This window comes from Scomber japonicus, chromosome 19, assembly GCF_027409825.1.
Source record: "Scomber japonicus isolate fScoJap1 chromosome 19, fScoJap1.pri, whole genome shotgun sequence".
NCBI lineage: Eukaryota > Metazoa > Chordata > Actinopteri > Scombriformes > Scombridae > Scomber > Scomber japonicus.
In genome coordinates this window covers 2,258,414-2,282,848 of record NC_070596.1, presented here as the reverse complement: position 1 = coordinate 2,282,848, position 24,435 = coordinate 2,258,414, and the positions used below count along the sequence as shown (strand labels likewise).

Below are 24,435 nucleotides of genomic sequence, written 5' to 3'. Positions count from 1 at the left end.
CCGCTAACTTTAACTGATTTGCCATCTTGTGATGTCTCCTCCAGGGATCTACCTGCTGGACATGATCTACATCGACTCAGCCTATCCTGCATCAGATAGCATCATAGAGACAGAGCAGAGGACCAATCAGATGAACAACCTTCTGAGGGTCATCTCCGACCTGCAGATGTCATGTAACTATGGTAGGTAACATATAATTAACAATACATCATAAAGTGTAATGATAATTATGTATGCTTGCTAGTATTAGTGTTGATTAGATTGTATTAAGTAGATGGTGTTCCTAATATTTTGTCAGTATGAGAATCAGCTCCTCTTTCAGGTGGATTTATTACAGGTGTACGTAATTAGTAGAACAAATACATAGACATACACACACACATACATGTTTTTATGTTCTTGTGGGGACACTCGTTCACATAATGCATTCCCTAGACCCTTACCCTAACCTTAAACATCAATACTAAATGCCTAAACCCAACCCTTACCCTAAACTGAACCTAAACCCAATTCTAACCTTCAAACAGCCTTTTGAAGTTGTGAGGACTGATAGAAATGTCCTCACAATACTGGTTTACTGATGTTGGTGCTCTCAAAGATAGACAGACATGCACACCAGAGTTATTATAGCTAACCAAAACTAAGAATAAAGACTAAAACTAGCTGTTAAAAATATATTAGTTAACAGAAATAAAAATAATAGAACAATGCTTAACTAACTACAACTAAACTGAGCAGGAGACAGCTTATGTAAGTTCACATTCAGACAGCTGCATCACATCAAGACCTCCACAACCCTAACAAACCTTACCTCAGTGTCAGCATTATTTCATTCTTTTCAGCTTCTACAGGGCTTTCCTCCTAATACCTGAAACACTAAAACTACTTCATCACAAACTAACTAAAAATAAACTGGAAAAAATAAATAAAAATAAAAACAAATGGTAATGTCATAACTACAATAACCCTGATGCACACACAAACACAAAATATTTAAGTGCAGAGGCATCTTAATGTTGTGTTTAGTGTGTCTTAACCCAAAGTGGATTAGCTTCATCAATAAGTGCAATAAATATAATAGTAATAGTTAAAGTAGAATTAAATAAAACTTTTTAAAATGTGGAAGAAAAATGTTCTGTATCTGCATATTTGAATGAATGTTTCTACTGAAGTGATAGTGTGGATATTATGCTGGTTCATTTGCCCTGTTTCCTGGAAATGACATTTATAGATGTTAATAATTGACAGATATGTTTCCAAAGAAATGCAGATAAGAAAACATTCATACTGAACCTCCACTTGTAGCAACAACATGTGAAGTGATTTTTTATGGTTGAGTTTAGGTACTCAAATCACTTGGGTAAGGTCAATTAAAGAGGATGGTCTTGATTAAATAATGACAAAGTTGACTTGAAGCATAAAACACAGCATGTTTAGGAACATTACTAACATTTAAGTGGAACCATGTCCTGTGCTTTGTACATCTACTCCAAGCAGCTCCACATTATTTAGGTGTGACACAAGCACATAACACTTCCCTCACTAGAAAAACATTGTTTGTGAACACATTTACAGGCTGCAGAACTTAGTTATTTATTTCTGTTTTTAATTTCTGCCGTGTGTGCAAACCAGAGTTATAGTTTTGAATTTTTCTTTAGTTTTTATTTTATTTTTTTCAGTTTTTTTTTTTTGGTTTAGTTTTACTTCGTTTTGCATTGTTCATTGTAGTTTTTATTTAGTTTTCTTTTTTTTTAAACCGTTGTTTTTATTTCGGTTAACTAAATTATTTAGTTCACTGCTAGTTTAGTTTTAGTCTTAGTTTTGGTTAACTATAATAACTCTAGTGCACTAAATTGATACACACGCCTGTATTTAGTGTTCATTCATCATCACTGAGTCAGCGTTTCCTATTTTGTTTGATTGACACATTTTCTTTTTTCAAATAATTTACAATAAACTCTGAAGATACTGTATGAGAAATGTCTGCTGAAGTATTTTATCTGAAGTACTTTCTTCTGCTTTTTGCTTCAGATTATCTTGTGACCCTCCCACATGTGCAGAAGTATCTGCTGTCAGTTCGCTACATAGAAGAACTCCAGAAGTTCGTAGAGGACGACAACTTCAAGTAAGTTCCATCTGAGTGAATGGTAATAAACACTTTCTTTCTGTTGTGAACTCTCCACAAGCTTTCCCCTAAACCTCTAATGACAGACTACCACAATGTTCACTCCCAAACTCTGCCCAGCATGGTCTTGACACAAGCTTTCCTCTAGCACATGGAAACATGGAGGTGGGTGTGAAATTGACGGGGGTCAGTGGACAGGAAGCAGGGTTTAAAACGACAGGTTTTATCTTTCTCCACAGGGAGTTCATTCATCTTGCAGCACTGATGGCTTTCTCAGATCCTCGGCTCAAGAGTGTGTTTGGCTGAAGGCTACGGCTAGTGACAGTTTGACTTTTTTGGGGTGGGATGTCATTTCGGGTCTCTGGTTAAACCTCACCCTTTTTAAGGAATACATTTTAGGTGGGACACAAAGAATGCTCAAATGATACATCAGCCTTATCATGATAGTTTCTTGGATAATAAATAGAATTATAGAATAAATGAAAGGTTGGGTTGAAGCATGACTATGTGATGTTTGAAAGAAGAAATGACAAATGAACAGTTGATTTGATAAGCAGTAAGTCACAGCCTTGCTCAGGTCAGTTCAGGGTTTCACTGCTTCAGCCTTACTTGGTCTTAATGTTAGCTAATTATTGAATCAGTTCAGTGACTGTATGACTCTCCTATACTGATGTGAAATATTAAAGAAGTTCATAGTTCAAGTGTCATAAAGCCGACGCTGACAGGCCTACATGCCTTACAACACATTATATTACTTTACCAATAGCAACCAAATCCATAGTACTGCATATGTATAGCAGTGTATTGTTCTTTCATCCAGTCAAGCTTTATTTAAACTGGAGAATACACTGAGTTGTTAAACTAATTTACAGTGTTGCCAAGTAATTACAATCATTAAACAATCACAGTATGGTAATAATTACAATATTAATCAAACAATTTAAGAACAATTTAGAAAAGGAAAAAATAAAATGGAAAATCAGAATCAGAAAATAATAAAATATTAATCATTTAAAAACAGTGACATCATTTTGTAATAATCTGTTTGGTCAATGGGATCCTAAACCAACCAATGAACAGTAATTTATCACATAAAAACTTAACCTTATAACATGACATACCTTTTGTCTGGTGATTCTTTACCATTTTTAGCCATTGATTCCTAATTAAAGAATAGCTTCACAATATGTCAGCTCCCTGTGACTACAAGTTGAACTGCAAACTAGAAGAAAGAAAGTCATTATTTTACTTAACTGATATTTTTAGCTGCTTTAATAGATTTTTATGGAGGCAACAGAACAAGCTGTGAACAATACACTGACATATTATCACCTTATAAAGTTAAAGCAATGTATTAGTGAATATTTGCCTGTGTACACATGCAGCAGACACAGAGCATGTTTGTGTTCACCTGATGAATAGAAGTCCAGTATTCTCTCTCCTGTTGAGCTCAGCTTTGGTCTCTAACTAACTCCAGAGAAAGATGTCTCCTCAGCTGCTAAATGCTACAGTATGTCTCTAACTGGCTAAAAACAACCGTGACCGTGTCTAAAAAGCTCTACGGACAGAGGGTAATTGATATAAAAATAATCATTAGAGCACATGGAAGTGTTATTTGGAAATGCAATAGATGTCCAGTTCATTCACCAATTAATTTCACATGTCTTCGAAAGTTGGTTTTGGAAGGGTTTTTCTCTCTAAAACCTTTCCTCATGGTCATTTTGAGGAACATTTAGTCTTTGGGAAATTTTCCTGACACAAAGTCATTAACACTGGCAAAGTATGTTTAACCTCCCTGTGTGAAATGCTGAAACGCTCACCTTGTTCAAATGTCTATCTAAATGTTTGCTTCAGAAGTCAAAAATGTGGAAGTGGACACAAATATGGCCCTGGTAGGGTTGGGCCCCTGCTGGACGGCCCCAGCCATGCTCTGAATGGGTATTCTGCCTGTTACTCTATTGCTCTGGTAGGCCTGTTAAACTACTTTAGTTAGACGATATATTGTCTCAGAAATAATCACGATAAACGATATTATTGTCATTTGAAGATCATTTTATACCACTGATATAATGATAATATAATAACATAATAATGTAAGGATGGTGGGGGGTGGGATTGGAGAATGGGTGCTACACTCTGTAAAAACACAGACTGTCATTTTGGTTGGGGACAGACTTCGTTTTATGAAAAAATACTGACTTTAATGTTGGACAAAAAAATATTTTAATAGTGCCAGCTTGTCACATTTTAAACTGCTGTATTTGCTGTACAGACTAAAAGACTACAGCCACACTAGCTGTTGTATGAATCTGCTGTAGCACACTAACATTTGCTAATGAGTGCTAGCACACAACCTATAGCTGAGGCTGATGGGAATGTCCTTAGTGTTGCATGTATATGAACCCACAGTCATCTCTACAGCGATATATTGTCTCAGAAATAATCGTGATAAACAATATTATTGTCATTTGAAGATGATTTTATACCACTGATATAATGATAGTATAATAGTATAATAATGTAAGGGGGGTGGGGGGTGGGATTGGAGAGTGGGTGCTACACTTGTGTCATCATGGTTGGGGACAGAGTTATTTCCCTTGAATTCTTCTACAGTCTCCACTCAGGACTACACAGTGAGGAATGGAGGACACTACTAGCTTAGCTAATGTGACATGAATAGCCTCTTAACTGCTAATGTGAAGTGTGGTAATGATCAAGCTCATGTCCATGTATCATATGATAAGTCCATATATAGACATGATGATGCTTATAATTACGTTATTGTACGATAAATCAATAACATCATTATTGTAACAGACGTGCTATAAATGTATTGTCTTACATGCGGTTGCCATTACTACTCATTGTTATTATTATTATTACTACTACTAGTATTATTATATCAGATTTTTTAAAACATCCTACCATACACACACTACACACAACATACCCCACCCAACTTCTACACTATCTAATTCTCTGTCTGTTATGTCTGCTGTCTATTATTTTTTATATCTATTAGGTCACAATGTCTCTATGCCAATGCTTGTTTGCCGTGTTATTTCACCAATGAAGTAAAAAAAAAAAAATGTTGAAGTGCAGACACTAAGCACCCATGGGGGGCGCCGCAGGATGACCAGAGCGTTTTGCGAGGGCATCGTTTACCTGCTCACGCTGAGATCAGTCACACAGGAAATAGTCTTTCCAGACCTGTGTGTGTGTTTGAATTAGAGTTGAAATGTGAGAGGAGCTTTTCTGCAGAACATGTGTGTAGGCGGCTCCCTAGAGTCTGTCCTCGGCTCTTCCAGTCAATAACGTGTTAAATCAAGACAGAGTCACTGCGGGGTCAGCTGGCCACGTCCGACATGATGGAGGCACCAGTGAGAAGCAGTAAATTATCATCTGCTGCTCCATTATCTGTTGTTAGAGATGACGAAATGGAAAAAATATATAGGCCTAAGTACATATATGTGGGATATTTACTATAAATGTACAGCACTGAAGTTTTTCAACAGTAAAATAGAAGAAAAGCAGTATAACTAAGAACAGTGTGTTCATGCTCAAGCAATAGCCTCTAATGTGTTTGAAGGCGTTCCTGTTTAGAGGCGCAAAATATGGGAGGAGGGAATGGAAATTCATACAAATATCTGCTGCACCTGATTTATCACCACAGACTAAACCCTGACGCAGGAAACTGTCTGAAATTTAAAGTCTGGGAAAAGTAGGTTTAAAATGTGCAGCAGTGTTTTTACTGATCACACACAGAGAGAGAGAGAGAGAGAGAGAGAGAGAGAGAGAGAGAGAGAGAGAGAGAGAGAGAGAGAGAGAGAGAGAGAGAGAGAGAGAGAGAGAGAGAGAGAGAGAGAGAGAGAGAGAGAGAGAGAGAGAGAGAGAGAGAGAGAGAGAGAGAGAGAGAGAGAGAGAGAGAGAGAGAGAGAGAGAGAGAGAGAGACTGACTGACTAGTGGAGCTCTCTCTGCCTGTCCTGTCTGATATTGTCGATATGCTTGAGACAAGCAGTGGTTCATTATGTTGGATGTTTACAAAAACAACCAGATGGACAGAAGTCTAATTTTATCATAACTCATTCAATCACCAATCTGTTTGTTGAGCTGAGGACATCAAGCTACTGTATATAAGTATATTTAAATCATGTATAAGTCAGTTCTTCACATCTAGCAGGAGTAAAACACATTTGTAGATCCAAAAGTGACTTTTCCTAAAAACACTATTTCAACTTTATTCTACTACATTCGGCAGCAGAAAACTTCATTCATTAGTGATCATTTACATTTATAGTCTCAGTCAATTCCCTGCTTAACCCTTCCATACTGTTCATATTCTACACCCTCTATGTTCTGGGTCAATTTTGACCTGGTCTAAGAATCCCCTCATAAAAAGTGTCTATACCAAATTCTGAACCACAGATGTGTTTATAAAGCATCAATAGTTGATCAGACTGATCAATAAATGTGATTAAACCTTGATTCACGTTTCAGAGAGCAGAGAGAGTGTATTTTTTAGCTTTTACACCAAAAACAGCTCCTATCACACATTATCATGTCCTATTTGACCTAAGACATGAACATATAACATAGCAATAATGATGGAAATGTATTTTATAACTTTATGGAAGTGTGGGGTTTATTGTATAACCATTAGAGCCATCAGTCTTCACTGCTACATCATAAAAAGAAATCCTTATTAAAACTATGAACTATTCATTTCACTAAAACACATGGCAATAGATACAGAGATCATTTGACCCAGAACAGCCTCAATGGACAAACATTTGTAGCATCTATACAAAAGTATAATATTTTATAATATTTTCATTTTTAACATAAACATATAGGTTATATGTGTCAGTATTAGCTAAAACATGAAGGGTTATCCAGACCAAACAGGCTTTGTACATGATACACAGATACACAGACACAAGATATTATTAGGGCCCGAGTGCTGACCAACGTGAAGCCCTATTGTATTTTTAATTATTGTGATAGTAATTAGTTTGGATGCTGAAAAGGCTTTATATTCAATTCTCTGATAGAATTTGAGAAGATTTGGCTTTAAAACTCTGTATTTCTCACCCAATGCAGGAATAAAGGTTAACAGACACCTATTAGATATTCATAATGGGATAGAAAGAATTACAATTTATGCACTTCCATCCGTGCCAGGTGTAGTAATGGTAAAACTATTTAATAAATGGGATAAGTGGATTTCAAGATTCATATATAGGGGGTGGGGGGTTGACCCTGCTCTGATACATGACATCACTGTCACAGTGGACAAATAACAGGCTACTCCCAAATTTTATATTGCATATGTCTTTTTAGTCAAGAAAATAGCTATAAACAACTTTCTTCGCTCATTAGAAAGATTTAGTTTTTTATGATCCGTTCTCACTTTTAAGACTGGTGATTTTCTCTATTTTTCTCATTTGTCAACAAATCTCATGTTTGGAGCCAAACCAACAATGAACTCATCTAGTAACAAGTATTGTGTTCATATCCAAAGCCTGATATATCTTACTCCTCTGTGCTGTAGAGCTCCATTGATGTCCAAAAACGATTAATCATCAATGATCCACACAGCTGACATTGATGACAGGTCCCATCATTTTAAACGGTTTTGTCATGTTAGTTTATTAAGATGGCTTCAAATGGTTCCAAATGGCTCCAAAGACTAATAACAGTCTCAGCATCCTCGTCTTATCTTACCTGCACCTCCTCTCGTGTCTTCTGTTGGAGGGAACAAGACGCAAGGACAGGGCACAAGTGAAGGAAACGTGGATGCAATTAAGGGAACTGGCATGTAACCTCTACCTCTTGATGTTAGGAATGTCCTCCAGAGCGCCTATTAATTGTCTTACAGACAGTGGCTCACAAGGAAAAAATCCTGCAGAGACCTTGGGATTGTCCTGCACTGTGAATAACAAGACGTCTGAGCCAACATCATGTAACCTTCAAACCTAGCAAATCATCCTCAAAGCTTTCCTAAACACCTGGTGATCATACACACAGGCATCAGTTTGAGAATACTCATTGTATCGAACCATAAAATACTGTGCTTAGTTACAAAAGCACTGTAGTTTGCCAACGTGATCTCAGAAATAGAAGTGTTATGATATGTTAAACGTGTAACACATAGAATACTCCATATTAATTAGTCCATAAATGAATCAGATCTGTATAGAGATCAGCTCTGGGAACTGTTTCCCGTGGTGAGATGGTCTTATTAGATATTCTGAGTGTTATTATTGACGACAGCAGTGACGAGAGACAAAACAGATCCACAGCAATAAGACCATGCTGACTATATGATGTCATTTTTGTTTGCATGTCACACACCTTCTGTTTTTCTTTAAGCAGTCATTCATAAGCACAACCAAAGCCACTTTCTCTCTCTAATTAATGACTACTTCACCCACAGTTCCTTCCACTAAGAGTTTCAATAAATACTTTCCAAATGTGGTGATGAGTGGCAGAATCCCATTTACCAATGCACATAACTTATTGGGAGTAATCCAGTCCCAGTCAGTAGAAGCCACTCATAGACTGTAAAGGAGGGTAAAAGAAGTACACTTTAAAATATATTGTTATGAACTAGCCTCTTGGTGTATTTACAACATTCATGTAACATGAATTTTTTTTTGGTTTCTGTTGTTTATGTAACAATGCTGAATGCTGTGGTGTAGAGTTCTGCATCAGTGTAAAACATTGTCCTGGCCCGTAACCTCGCCTTTCAGACCAGACCCAACTGACGCCATCTTCTACTGCCAAATTTGCGACCTGAACTCAACCCAAGAGAAAATGACTATATTTTAGTGTCTGCTGTATTATATCAACAATTTTTTCCTTATTCTTCAAGAAAATTTAAACTCCTCAAATGCGTCTATGCATGTTGTCACAGTCAGATCTCAGATGTTTGCCTCTTTAACAAAGTCTGTCCAGGTAGATTTTCCAACCAGAATCAGTAGAATTGACCAACCATGCTCTGCTCACTACTTCTGATTTCACTTCAACTCATGGGTTTGGTGGCCTAATTTAATCAACATGGTCCGATGTTTGTTACACTTTGTGAATATCTTTGTATTTAACTACTATCTGTATAAAGCCTTCTTAAAATGCAACACAAAACAGCCACGTCATGGAGACACAAGAAGCAGATATATTTTAGATTTGATTTCTTTATGGAACTACGTTGACATCATCCAGTGATGATGATCTTGTCCTCCTCGACAAAAGAGGAGAGCATTATATCCATTCAATCCATACCGTCTCCAACCTGCATCGGACTCAGAGGATTGATACCAACTGAGTACTCATATTTTCTAGCTTTGGGTACAAAAAGGATGGATTGCAGGTATCGTTTGACGGGAGACGTTTCCATACTACTTGGTATCGATTTATTTTGGTCAAGGTATCGAGTACCGATGCCCAGTCCTACTGACAGCTCTGTTACAAACTCTCAAAATGTGTGTCTGTGCAAATTTGTATTGTTTCCGATATGAATGGTTTTGATGCAAAATATTTGCAGGCGAGTATTTGTGTGGAAAGACCTTAAAACTGGCAGCTGCCACTTTCTTGACTGACTTGAAACAAGGATTTAACTACATTAACTACCTTCATACCTTTTTATCTTACACACTAGATCCAAATAACTAAGCCATGTGTTCTTTCTTCTCACCCTTTTACATCAACAGATGCTGCAAACACTGAACCTTCATTGTTCAGTGGAGAAACGCTCAGTTAGTCATCAGCGGGTTCTGATTTTTCTTTAATTATCTTGGGCAAATAATTTGGGGCTGCAGTAAAAAGTTCTGAACTCATCACATACACACTGTTAGCTGTTCAAAAGCAAAGTTTAGACTCATACTTTATGCATCATTTTCTGCCTAATTAACTGTTTAATTAACCTGCTGGAGTGTATATGACCACAGTGATGTGTTTTTGTCTGGGCAGTAGGAACTATCAGCTGGCTAGTGAGCAGCACTGGCCTGGTTTGTCTGATGGAAACCATTTGTGTTGCAGGCTGTCTCTGAAGATTGAGCCTGGCAACAGTTCCCCTCGCATTGCTTCTTCTAAAGAAGACCTGGCAGGTAAGACACACATGTGGTAGATTTACACTGAAGCAATGGGTTTTTTTTATTAGGGTCATTAGATTAAATTGCACTTAAACTCAAGTTTATTAGGTTTTCTGTTTATGTGTTAGAATAACAAAATGAACAGTTTCCAGACACATCACACCAACATTATAATCACACTAAAAGAACGAACAGTACACCTTTACGTAATCATAAGCATTAGTTATAATTATCCATGAATAATAAGAATAAAGTACATGTAGAGGAAACTAACTAGTTTTCATTTTTTGAATGATCATATGATACATTTGTCATACATGTTTGTCTCATTAGAGGTAGAGGATATCTGCGTCAATCTTAGAAAATCCCTGATAATCTGACTGAAGTGCTATTTTGTTTCCATTTTATTATCTGGTTTGACATTGTGTTCAGGTTAGGTGTTTTCTGATGTTTTGAATAATGGGTCTGCCCAATGGACATCATTTTCAGTCAACACAGAAGCTTTTGTTTGGGTGTTTAATGTTAATGTCTTGACTGAAGAAGGAATATTTTGATTTAAAGGAAAATGTTCTTCAGGTACTTTTAGGCAGAGGAAGGAGAAACGTTGTGTTAAAAGCCTTCATTTTATCAAGCATATTATCAAAACCTCACAGGATCCTTATCAGTGCAGAAATAACAAGGACAGATTGCTTACACCTGCTACTCTATATAGACAATACACCAGAAATTAACAAAATTGCATCAAATAATAAACAAGCAACAGTCACAGAAAACATTAATCACAGTAACACCAACTTTATAGAAGAAAATCTAACATAATAGTTTTGAAAGTAAAATCAGATTATATACAAATCATATCACTGAGAATGAGACTGGCACATCAACAAGTGCAACTGAGGAATGTCTGTATAAAAAACCACTCAAAATCAATTTCAGGATTTAAACCTAGATATATTAGGCATCAAATTGAAACAATCTAAAATTTTCCTTTGCTTGTTTCAGGTAGTACAGGCATGCCTGTATGATATTTTGGAAGGTTTGGAACATACTTCTCTAAGCATTGGGTCGCTCCCAATTAGATTTTATGATGATAACTTGTTGATTACGATGACGTATCATTACATATGTCTCTTGTTGGTATGTATTTTAGTTGGGTTTTTTTGGTGCAGCTGACTACTCTCTGTAGACGTGGCTAGACCTGGAATAGTTTGACATTTTTGGGAAATAAGATTAATACTAACCTCATGTTTGTGTCCTAAATATAAAGCTACAGCCAGCATGCCATTAACTTCAAACTGGAAACAGGTGGAAACAGCTAGCCTAGCGCTGTCCAAACTGTAGCTTGTATATAATAATGGACATAGTGGGGTGTGACGTCAACTATTGGTTTCATTGGAAGTGGTTTGAAAGCCCAGAGTTGCAGCTTATGGTTTGCACCATGGAGTCAGGACCTTCCTTATGAAGAGTGTGATACTGGAAACAAGCCCTGCTACTTCAAACCCAAGCTAACTAGCTTACTGGGAACATCAAGTGGTTCACTCTTGGGCTAGTGTTAACTACTTTAGCTAAATTATGTTAACAGGACAGCTTTAATTATAAAGTCAAATGAATATTAGTTCAATATTTCAACAATAGTACAACTGTTCAAGTCCCTGAGCCAGGGAGAGCAGCAGGTGAGCCAACTGTCAATCAACAGCACACGTATTAGAGGGTGTGAATTGAGTGTTTGAAACAAGAATCACTTAAAAACAACTGCAGAGAAAATAGTCTGTTTGAATGTAGGTCAGTTGGAGTATCCAGAGGCTCTAGTCTCAGGCTGTTGGACCTGCCATTTGGTCTAAAGGTTTGAAAGCTCCACCTACCAGCACCTCTAGAGCTCACATATAGACACTTTATATCTTGATTGTTGCATGCAGTAAGTAGCCAGGCGCAATAAACGCCACATACAATAACAATAAATCTGCAACCTGACAGTTTTTTCATGAACTAAACAAGATATAACATGTTCCTAACATAAACATAGAGTTGTATGTCAAAGGCGCAGCAGTGAAAGTTACGAATAAATATTCTACATGCAGCATGAAGCATGTAAATACAAAATAGAAGGGGCTCTAGAACAGAGCCTTGAAGTACTCCACAGTGACGAGAAGCAGTAGATAAGATTAGACTAAGACAGAGAAGAAAGTAGATTAACCTCCGTTCACCTACATCGATGTTGTGGGAGGGGCTCAATTTTTTAAATTTACTTCCTGTTTTAAGGTGACACATTGAAATTTGCCGCACTGGCACACCCACCAGGTATAACGGAGGAAAAAGATTTTTTACAATTTTCCATCCCTTAGTTCTTAAGATGACACTGAAAATGTAAAGTCTGTGAGGTTAAATGTCTAGGAGGAGTTCATTGAAGTACGAGGCGTGGAAATGGTGAAAATGGTGCCAAAATTGAAAATTCAAATCAAAATGGCCAACTTCCTATATATGCATAGCGAATTTCGTTTGTCCAGCGAGGGTGCTGTAGAGCCATTTTGCAACATGTATTTCCGTGACCCATAAAATATAAAATCACCAGGTCTGACACGTGCAAATTTTCATGAGTTCTCGTGCATGTTTGTTATGGAAGAAAAAGAAGTAGAAAGGATGCTGTAAGGCCTTCATACTGTTAGTGCTCGTGCCCTAATTAGAGATTTCAGTTTGAGAATCTTCTAAGATGAGTGAAAGTAAACTGTGTGAGAGCACTGTCTGTAAGTCCTACAATGTCTGTTAGATGGCAGATTGAGATACTTTGATCTAGTGTAAAAGAGACCCTGTTTAAATATTCACCTAAATCTCCCTTCTTGAGCAGAGACAGACTGTTGTAGTGCAGTGTTTTGACCTTAGAAGAATGAAGACTGGCAAAAACAACAGGCTCCTGAAGCAGCTGTTTATTGACAGTGACTGATTACATTTTGACTGGGTCAAAAAAGAGCAGAGAGCTGGCTGGCTGTCCTCAGTGGATTCTCTGTCAGTGTCATTTCCTTCTTATCTTTCATCCTGTCACCTCTCTATGTTCCATGAAGTGATCATGGAGGTAAGGAAGCTGCAGTGAACACGCTCTGAAAGCTGCAGAGACAAATGACTTTCCTCCTACATTTGTAAAGCGTGTGGATAGGCCCGTGCAGTGGGAGCTGAGTGAAAAGTTCCATGAGGACATGTTGTAGAGGGCCAGTCCACTTCCTTTATTTTCCTTTCTTGTGTTGTGCGAGGGTTTGGAGGGGTTCATTTGGAGAGGGCCTGGGTGATGTAATGCAGCAGGAACAAGCCAAGAACTGGATGTAGGTCAGGCTAATAAAGAGGGATGAACCCACAGCCACATCAAAGACAGCACGGCACTCTGTGGCCGTCTGTGTGTGAGCGTTGCTTCCATATGTGTCAGTAAGGACGTTTAGCATGAGCATGAGCAGATCAACTTCAAACAATGTAAGTGAGACAAAGTGAGAAATTGCTCCGAGTGAAAGATGTGAAAGTTAGATTTATGCAGTTTGTATAACTGTCAATATTTTCACATTTTATTGAGAAATGATTTGAAACATTGACTAATAACTGAAAGAAAAAGCTGCTTGGAAAATAAAAATGTATAATAATATTTCAATCATTTATACAGTCTTGCTGAAGGAGTCATTTGTAGTTTCATTTGTACCATTTTTAGTTATGAATAATATTAACTTTTCCCATTTTTCCTGCAGTCCTTCCTCTTGTAGTCTCAAGTTATAAGTCAGTTTTTCCAGTAGGATTTTTTCTAACAATTACAAGCCATTCATCCTGTGTTAGTGCTTCTTTTCCTCACTTCTTTATAATAGCTTTTATACTCGCTGTTAATATTATATGGATCAAATATTCATCACTTCATAGTACAGTTTCCTCAGAGAAATACAGAGATACATTCTCATCAAGACTAGTGTTTGTTGTAACACATATGTACCGTTTCACAGTCATAGCAAAATACATTCAGGTAAATTCCCTTCCACATGGTTTGCTGATCACTATCTGCCATCTTTGTTGAATTATGTCCATTAATGTGTTTCTTCCAAGAAGCTCCAACATCAGATAAAATTACTGATGGAGACGGAACATTACTGTATGCAAGATGCTTCTTATTAATAGTAGAGCAGCAGGTCGAACAGCTAAATCAACATCTGAACAAGAGTCATTATTGGCTCTTAGAGGAGACTGTTTAACTAATCAGGAACTAAAGTGTGTGAATTCACAGATGCTGCAGCTCCTTCAATAACACTATTGTTTAATTTGCATTGGTTGACAAAAAATGAACACATTTCAACATAGATCTCATTTTCAGATGTTACTTTTTTATATACATATAGTCTCTTTTTTGTCATGGAATTCAAATTAACATTGGTTTTCAAGAAAATGTGTTTGGATGTATTTGATTAGTGTGTTGCCAGATGGTAAGTACAAATCATATGTACAATGTTAAGGGAGACCTAGTGTGCCTTTCCTGATCTTCAGTTATATATATTTATATCATGTTACAATGTATGTTCATATTAAACGTGGCCAAAGCGTTTATAGAAATCATCCCTATGAGCAAAATGCACCAACTTCAGACCAGGTTTATTATAGTTAATGAAAACTAAGACTACAACTAAATCTAGCAGTGAAAAAATAATTTAGTTAACTGAAATAAAAACTGCAATGATAAAGTTTTTATAAAACGAAAACTAAATAAAAACTGCAATGTACAATGCAAAATAACTAAAACTGAACTGAACTGCAGATAAAATCTGTTTGGATTTTTACCATGTCCTGTTCAGTTTGACAAGAGGCTGCTGTATAACTCACAAGAAGAAGATGTTTGATGTGCAATTTGTGATTTTCTAGTAAGAAGAAGAAGAAAAAGTTCCAGGCAGAAAACTTCACAGCACAATATGGGAATATTTAGACTGTGACTCCGTAGTAGATAAAAGTAAAAGTATGGTTAAGTAGAGTGATGGGAACATTTGTGGGATACAGCTAGTACACAAACAGTTGAAGGGCTTGAAGCAGCAGGAAACAGCTAATGTAAGCTCACCGTCAGACAGCTGCACAAACTCAGGGTCAGTATTTTTTCATCCTTTTCAGCTTCTACTAATCAAGGCTTTCCTCCTAATACCTGAAACACTCAAACTAAATAAAAACGAATCAAAAACTACTTCATCACTTGTTAACTAAAACAAAACTGAAATTTTAAAAAAAACTTCAAAAAAATGTCAAGACTATAATAATAACCCTGCTTCAGACTGGTTCCGCTCTGCTAACATTATGGCATTTTTATATTGTTTTGGGTGTAGTCACATTGAGCTATGACTTGAGTCAAGCTGGCACGCTGGGAGTGTTTTTCACACAGCAGGGCAAAGTAAAATAAGCACTTTACCTGTTGAAGATGTGCTGATTGTCTGCAGCTCTTCATCAAACATCATCATCACTGTGGCTGTTTCTGCTTGTAAAGTTCCTCCCTGCATTATTACTAACTGATCCGCTCAACAATGTGAGCATCAAATATCTCCATATGTTGTTGTCACGGCTAAAAAGGAACACTTACTGTAAAATCTTCACAATAAAAGTCTCCTGTAATTCAGTCATTTAAAAGCTGTTAATATGAAACAGTAAAGCAGGAAATATTGGGTTTGCATTGGTGGTAACTTAATATGACTCTGCAGGCTCCCTAAAGCTGGCCAATCAGAACAGAGTGGGTTCATCAGAAGGCGGGTCTTAAAAAGACAGGAGCTAAGACTGACTGTTAGAGACAGAGGCTGAACTGAGGAGCTGCATAAAGGACCAGTATAAGTATAAATCATGCCAAGCTGCTCTAGTGGAGTCCCAGAATAAAAATATAGACTCACAGTTTAATCTCTTGTGTAGCTTGGATTGGTATGATCAGTACAAAAGATTAACAACTGTCAAAATATCTGGTTCTTTAGAAAAACTGTGAACATAAAAATTTTGGGGTGGGAGTTACAACTCCAGAGGTGCATTTTGGAAAGGAACAGCTAATTATAGAGTTTAAAATTCAGTGAAGTGTGCCTCTAATGTCAGCCCATTTAAAAGTTATGGTGTCGAGAGAAATTATTTCATAATCTATGGAGTGAATCAGTTCACTTTTTTATTTCTGGGTCACTTTTGGGTGAATTCAACTGTGTAATGATGTTGATTGTTTAAAAATGAAATGACATTATGCTCTGATTCACACTCATGGCTTCTCCTTCATAGTAATGGTGACGAAGGCTGATGGGTGTATTAGTATCCCCATCAGTGAAACAATTGAAACTGGTGGTCAGAATATAATCTTATATGAGTCATGTGTTTTTATGTTCAATACTTTGAGGAACTTTTTTTTTTTAAATAGAAATACAGAACACATCACTACTCCATTCTGACAATAGTTGCTTGACCACCATTTTTAATTTCATTCTTTTTTGATGTTTTTTTGTTTGCTTTTTTTTTTTTGCTAGAGCCTTCTGTATTGGCCCTCCTGCTTCTCATCCACATGATTGAACTACATGTGGAGTTAAGGACTTAAGCTCTAAAGAGTCACCAGCTAATCATAACATCACTCTACCGCACCAGCAATGACTCCATGACCTTTAATCGCTTAATCAATCAAACTAACTCAATATGAATGGCTCTTCTCTCCTCTCATACACCACATGTATGTATTTGTTTAATTTAGTTCAGCTGGAGTCAGCAATTTTCATATAAACCTCCTTAGTTGACATATAATTATTAAATATCTGTTGATGGTTTTAATAATCTGCTCTGTGTGTGAGCATAATTGATTCACATTTCTGTTTATATTCACATTTATTTATATTTGCTTTTATTTACATGAATTTGTCGGGTTGGCAGACAGAAAGACAGCTGTGAGAGTAAATAGGAAAATCTTGTTTTTTGAGTTTGTACATGTTGCAGCTTCAGAATACAATGTGAGCGGTTGACCCAAGCAATGAAAATGAATAAAACAATGCTGTGTTTGTTTGTTTGTTAGATATATGAAGTCATAATAATTATAGCAAGTTAAGCCAGTTCATGCTTTACTTGAGCTCAGAGTTATGTAGAGCAAAATGACTAAAATGTCCCATGACCAAGTTAACGATGCAGCTAATGGCAGTGTAACAGCAGCAGCTACATGTCAGCCATGAGAGCTAATGCATTGATCTTTTTCCATAGACTCATGTTTTGAAGGCCAGCCAGCCACATGATGGGATTTGTTTGTAGTGGTCACCATAGTAACCACTATTCTCTCTCTCTTTTTCTCTGTCTCTCACTACCACTTATCAGACAATTTAGTGCAATTACGATTCCGACAATTTGGTGGTATTAATCTTTATAGAGTGACAGAGTCATTAGGTGCTTGTCACTGGACCGGCCGGAGGGGATTGTGCAGTAAAGGAAGGAAAGTTTTCAGTTTCAGCGCTTGTTAATTACAAAAGCATCTCTCTGTGCCAAGAGTGTGAACGTGCAGCTCTCACTAAAATACACAGATGATCAGTGAATCACTCAGGAAGGAAGCATGTGTCTGAACTAATACATGGAAAGGTTTGGTTAGAAACAGAGTGTCACCTGAGGGTCATTTTTATGACAAGTTATTTTCTCTTATAAAGACATATTTTTCTCATTATTATGACAGACTAATCTTATAATAAACTTTAACCATCGTTATGATAAGTTAGTGTGAGATGTTTCATGTGTTATAATGAGAAACACATTGAGTCAGAGTCTGAGGAGAAGATGCTGTAGTCTATATGCACGTACTGTATGAAAAGTTGCCTCGCTGGGAGAAAACAGCCACGCCACCAATTTTATACAAAAAACATCAATTTGCTCATGATGGTTAGCTTGACTCAGCCTCTCAAAATAGCTGCTTAATGTCTCCTGTGGCTCTGGAGGATTCTGAGAAGCTATTGAGTTGTGTTATGGGAAATGTAGGATTGAGTTTTATTGTGGTGGGACCCAGGGACTAAAAGTCAAGATGACTCCTCTCCATCTTTGATCTTCAAGATTTATGTATTTTTTTAATCTGTCTCACAAATCGCCTGTATATATTCAAGTGGAGTATTTAATCACTGGAACAAAACTTTAAATATAAGTCTTAAATACTGCTGTGGCAATGAGCAATAGAGCACTACCCGTGTACTTATGTTTCATTCTAGTGTATTTGTGTGATTAACAAAAAAAAGGTAGACACATGATTTTTTTCTCCAGCTCTATGTGCAGCCCCAAACAAGTTCCACAAATTTCAGTTCAGGTTGCAGCCAGTCAGTGTTAGTTAGAGTCATGGTTGATGTGAGACTCAGCTCATTCCAGACAGGAGTGTGTGTGTGTGTGTGTGTGTGTGTGTGTGTGTGTGTGTGTGTGTGTGTGTGTGTGTGTGTGTGTGTGTGTGTGTGTGTGTGTGTGTGTGTGTGTGTGTGTGTGTGTGTGTGTGTTGTCTGAGAGACAGAGCTCAGGGAACTAGCTAATAATCAATATTAGTTCAAATCAGAGTAAAGAAGAAAATGGCAAATCACCCAAACTTCTACATAGAATATGTAGTCAGCATTAGGGCTGGGTATCGTTTAAAAAGGATGATACCAGTAACAATCCAAGTCCCCTTAAAGTGATACTGATACCAACTGAGAACTTCATTCAGTAACCCATTCTACATTTAGTGCTCTGTCTTTAATCTGGTGTAACAGGTGTGTAGTGTAGACACACTTTAGAAAGTTTAGGTGGCATCTTGACTGCTGAACTGCTGAGCGCGCTAACTCTAATTCACCACGACTTCACCAACAAAGACAGGTTGTAACTGCTGTGGCAGTGGACCAATCACATGTTGCATTAAATTGAAGACCTCTTGCATTGATTGGATGTGGGCAAGTCCATATAAATAGTCATATCTAGCTCTGGATGCAGAAAGGATTGTTTGCAGGTATCGTTTAAAGGGAGACGTTTCCATACTACTTGGTATAGATTTATTTAGGTTGGTACCTTAAAGGTATCGAGTACCGATACCCAGCCCTAATCAGCAGTGGTAAACCAAGCAGCATCACGACAATCTAAAAATCCTCTATTACAGCTACTTACTTGCTGTTATTGGGGTAGCTGTGGCTCAGGAGGTAGAGCGTGTTATCCACCAATTAGAAAATTGGCGGTTCGATTCCCAGCTCCTCCAGTCCACATGTCCATGTGTTCTTGGGCAAGATACTGAACCCCAAATTGCTCCTGGTGGCTGTACCAACAGTGTGTGAATGTGTATGAATGTCCTGATGAGCAGGTTAACACCCTGTGTGGTAGCTCCTGTCATCAGTGTATCAATGTGTGTGAATGGGTGAATGAGACATGTAGTGTAAAAGCACTTTGAGTGATCATAATGACTAGAAAAGCTCTATATGAGTACAGATCATTTAACATTACCATGTTACTGCTATGTTTAGTAGTTAAATCTGTAACATTGCAGAGTTAGTGGGGTAATATTTTCCTCCAAAATGGAGTAAAAGTATTAAGTGGCGGAAAAAAAAGAAACACAATGTGCATGTGTCTCAGAACTGTGCTCACATGAAATACTCGAGTCAATGAACTTTGTTATTTTCCAGCCGAGGTCAGAGAATGTTGTAAGCAGTTTTCTAATTGGACTGGAGCAAATATCTCCTTCATGCAGCTAAAAACTGTGAATTTTAGTTGTTGCCATTTTCCCCTTTTATTTGCTATTTAGTATCTATAGATGGGAAGCTTGTTGTTCTACAGTACATGGAGCTGTACATCTAGTTTTATTTTTCTCCCAAAGATCAGCAGTGTCTCATCTGTACATGATGAATGTGGATGGTGTTCTCTTCACGCAGGTCAGATGATCATTCAGAGTTATATAACATGGCAGAAAACAGCTGTTCTGGCTCTGTCCGCCGGCCTATTGGCTCATTCAGCATAAACAAGTCTCATACACACACACACACACACACATACTGCCAAACAGAAGAATTTGGTTTACTCAGTCTCTCCATGTAAAACAAGTTAGTGTAAAATGGCATTATGGACAGAGCAGAACATGTGCAAGAACAAAAACAAGAGAAATGACACGTGACACGATGCGTTCACCCAGTTTACACGTCTCTAAAGCCATCTGCGAGTCAACAGAGAGAAAAGCCCTCTAGTATTAGTTGTGCTGTATGTGACTTTAGCTGTGAAGATCCTGAGAATATTAGCTCATTTGAATTATCATGTTCTATAAATCATCTATTTTAGGGAGGGTTGGTGGCTCAGCTTCTCGTGACTGAAGTTTCAGACTACAATCTGGCAAATTCATCCAAGCTGTTTTGTAATGTCTGAGCAGCAGTTCAAGTAGCTGAATAAGCACACATGTGCTTTGAGATGAGCTTAGAGCTAACATCAATCACCTGGAATATGACTTTTCAGACGGGTTTTTGGACATGTGAGATCACAGTTTTCCTGTTTTTCTTGCTTTGTTGAACCTGCCAATCCCACTGTGTGTGAATTTCAGGCCTCCTAACAGCTCTCTGAACAAGTTTATATCTACGGGGGAGCAAAAACTGAAACAGTGTTGGTGCTCCTTGTCATGTATTCTCCAAGGATGTGAAGCTCTACTGGAAGGATGAAATTTTCTTCCAAACGATATGAACATTTAATAAAGACGTCTGGTGTTTGGTGATAATGGTGGAGAACGCTGTCTAACAGGATGCTCCTAAATCTCCTGTAGGTGTTTAGCTGGGTTCAAATTTGGTGACTGTGTGGAAGCATCTGCAATCAATCATTCCTGCTGTCTTTTAGGTTAGCATGGTTGGGATTTGATTGTATTATTCTATGAACATCTCTAATTGAATGTAATTCATTTTAGCTTCAACGTCCGAAAATAAAATGTAGAAGTTAGATTATTTCTAATTTACTACTCTAAAACTAAAATGTTCTATCATGATCTGTAATTACTTTGTGTTGGCTTGAAGGAAACACTGCAGTTGTTGGTGGCTTTGTATTTGTAACATTACAATGAGATTAAATATTGATTTAATGTGCAGATTAATACCTGCTATGGATTTCTTACTTAAAACAATTTGGACCTGATTTACTAAAGGTTTGCATCTGTAAACCTGTGTGTAAACGTGACATCACACGCTGTCCATTTAGTACGTTTTTTAATGCGTTTTTATCCTAGTGTGCAAAATACAGGGAGGAGAAAATGCAAATATGTTATTTAGCACACGCATTGTGATTTACCAAATCTGAAGGTAATTTAGCTGATGGTAACTGCATCTATATAATAATACCTTTTGAAGGGCAGGTATTAACCTGCTGTGTACTGCTCACAGATGACTGCTGTCACTGTGGAGAGGAGGAGATGGAGGCACAATGACAGAATACGCACAACACTGTTTTTTTCCAGCAGTGTTAATAATTTTGGAGTGGAATAATTTTGGTTTTACTAACAGCATTGACTTCGTCACAAATAATCTCCCATATGTGGGTTTTTCTGGTAAGTTTTTGTTCTAACTCAATATATTATTTAACTTCTTCACTAGAACTTGATCACATTTCATATGTTTGTTTGTCCAAACTCTCCATTAAGACACCAAACCCTCATTTAAATACTGCTGTCTGCTCCTGTTGCTCCTGTTTTCATTTACACAGTTATTCTGAGAAGATCACCTGCAAAACGTACGCAAACGAAATGCACATCTATTGCACTGTGCACGCAATTTAGTACCCACTATTTGGCATCTTAGTAAATCAGGCCCTTTGTTTTACAGGCTACTCACTCCAAATATTGGAGGACTTCATTCAGAACTTAGAATATTAATAATAATGTGCATAAAAACTTAACTAGGACATTCTGATAACTAAAGTTGTCAACTGACTAATCACAAACACTCAACTGTCCCACCATTATTACCGACATGCAAACTAACCACAGACACTCAGCTGTCCCACTGTTATTACAGACATGAACTAACCACAGACACTCAGCTGTCCCACTGTTATTACAGACATGAACTAACCACAGACACTCAGCTGTCCCACTGTTATTACAGACATGAACTAACCACAGACACTCAGCTGTCCCACTGTTATTACAGATATGAACTAACCACAGACACTCAGCTGTCCCACTGTTATTACAGACATGAACTAACCACAGACACTCAGCTGTCCCACTGTTATTACAGACATGAACTAACCACAGACACTCAGCTGTCCCACTGTTATTACAGACATGAACTAACCACAGACACTCAGCTGTCCCACTATTATTACAGATGTGAACCACAGACATGTCACTGTCTCACTGTCAGTACAGACATGTAAACTAACCACACTCATTGGACTGTCCTGCTGTGGTGGACCCATGATGATGTAGGACTTAAAGAATATACTGTATGAAATGCTGTTTGTCATTTCAATTAAAACACAATATCAGATTGTTTTCTAAGAGAATAACTGTCTTTTGTATACTTTAAGTGAGTTTTCATGCATCCAATTCTCACTCTTTTCCTGAGTGTGCAGTCCTGTAGACTGCAAGCTTCAGCTACCCCAACCAGCTCGTGTCTTTACGAGCTAATAGTGGCGTGATTAAGGCACATTAAGGCTGGTTTCTATCCCAGAGGGATCACATTATCCTGCCATATTACAAGGATTCCTTTAATTCTAATTTTACCACATTATTATTCGTGATTACAAAATTGTAGGTAAGTAAAAATGTTCCTCTTGTTCTAGGAAAGGTTCTAATTTGAACAGATTCCATAGTACAGCATTAGTGGTAATATACTATCTGTTTCCCCTCCTAACTCCACACATGTGTTTATCTGTATGTCCTCTGTAGTGTGAGAGCTTTCATACTTCATGCTTCAGTTGCTCAGTTCCCACCTTTCATAAGGCTCATAGTGTTCAGTACCACTACATAACTTTACATCGTAGCAGTGTGATGTATTCAAGCTGAGCATGTTGAACACAGCCTGCCCCGCTGGGTCCTTACTGGTCACATCTAACTGATTGAATGGCCCCAGTGGGTTTCCAGTCAGAGGGAAACGGGTGTGACTCAGAGGTTCCACTGGCACAAATTACACCAGCTAACACTGCATCAATTCACCAATCTGACGCTGGCCTGCCAGAAGGCAGAGTTGTGGACAGACTGATGATAGGATCATGAGGACAGACCTGACACATTCACACAATCACTGTACAAAGAACATGTAGACTCACTACAGGGATGAAGGCTTTATTTTCTGGTGTAAATTGCAGTATTTTTGTAGAGGCTCATTTTCTGCCTCACTGGCTCCATCTAGTGGTGATTTGATGCAGTGTGTTTATAAAGAAGAGCTGTACACTGTCCCAATGACAGTCTACTGTATTTATAAGAAATACACTGATGTACAATATGAACTAATGTGATCCTGTCAACATAGTTAAACCTGAAGAGTACGGTTTAGACCTGCTCTATGTGTTAAGTGCCTTGAGATGACTTTTGTTGTGATTTGGTGCTATACAAATAAAGATTGATTGATTGATTGATTGATTGATTGATTGATTGATGGTAATAGTAATAATAAAAGTAATAATCTGTGATGTAATTACACATACTGTTGTAAATAGAGTAGCAGTGTCAGAGCAGGTAGTAGTGATGACCTGTTTACTGTGTTTCAGGTCTGTCTGAGGTATCTGCATCTCTGAGGTATAATCGACGGCCTACCTGCCCTGACGCCTCTGTGGGGGTTCATATCCCCACCCCCCCTCCCTCCCACCACAGGAAGAGCCATAGTCTGGGAAACAAGTGAGTAACAGCAGGCCTTTTTTCCAAAGTTGAATTTACTGTAGGATTCAATAAAAATCTACATCGTTGTTAAAGCCTAACGCTGAAGTTTAGATGTGGAACATCTAGTGGCAGCTGTGGGTAACTACAACAACAGCTGTGTCTTTCTCATCAACTCCCAATGTGTTTTAATTATTTAAAAAAATCCCCTTTTGTTTCTATGTTGAAACTTCATTTATCAATTGCAAGTTTACATACTGAACACAGAACTGCAAAGCAAATGAGGCTGTTTAACACAATTTTTACTATGTCTGAACAGAATTTCTAAATTGGATGTATACACGCCTTCACAACCAAGAGCACACATACACGGGCAGTGGTGTACGAGGTATTCAGATACTTTACTGAAGTACAAGTACTAATACAGCATTGTAAAAATACTCCATAAGTAAAA

General features: G+C 37.6%; 1 protein-coding gene across 3 annotated transcripts in view; it reads left to right on the top strand.

The window, feature by feature from the left end:
• LOC128379726 (ras-specific guanine nucleotide-releasing factor RalGPS1-like) overlaps positions 1–24,435 on the top strand; it is a 152,676-nt gene that overhangs the window by 119,617 nt on the left and 8,624 nt on the right. For 2 of the 3 annotated variants that reach the window (XM_053339350.1, XM_053339351.1), the window contains exons 9-13: positions 45–182; positions 2,032–2,125; positions 10,164–10,231; positions 23,876–24,002; positions 24,301–24,369. In XM_053339350.1, the coding sequence (XP_053195325.1) occupies positions 45–182; positions 2,032–2,125; positions 10,164–10,231; positions 23,876–24,002; positions 24,301–24,369 (496 nt within the window). The remainder of the gene's footprint in view (positions 1–44; positions 183–2,031; positions 2,126–10,163; positions 10,232–23,875; positions 24,003–24,300; positions 24,370–24,435) is intronic. The other variant, XM_053339353.1, reaches the window with a different exon arrangement.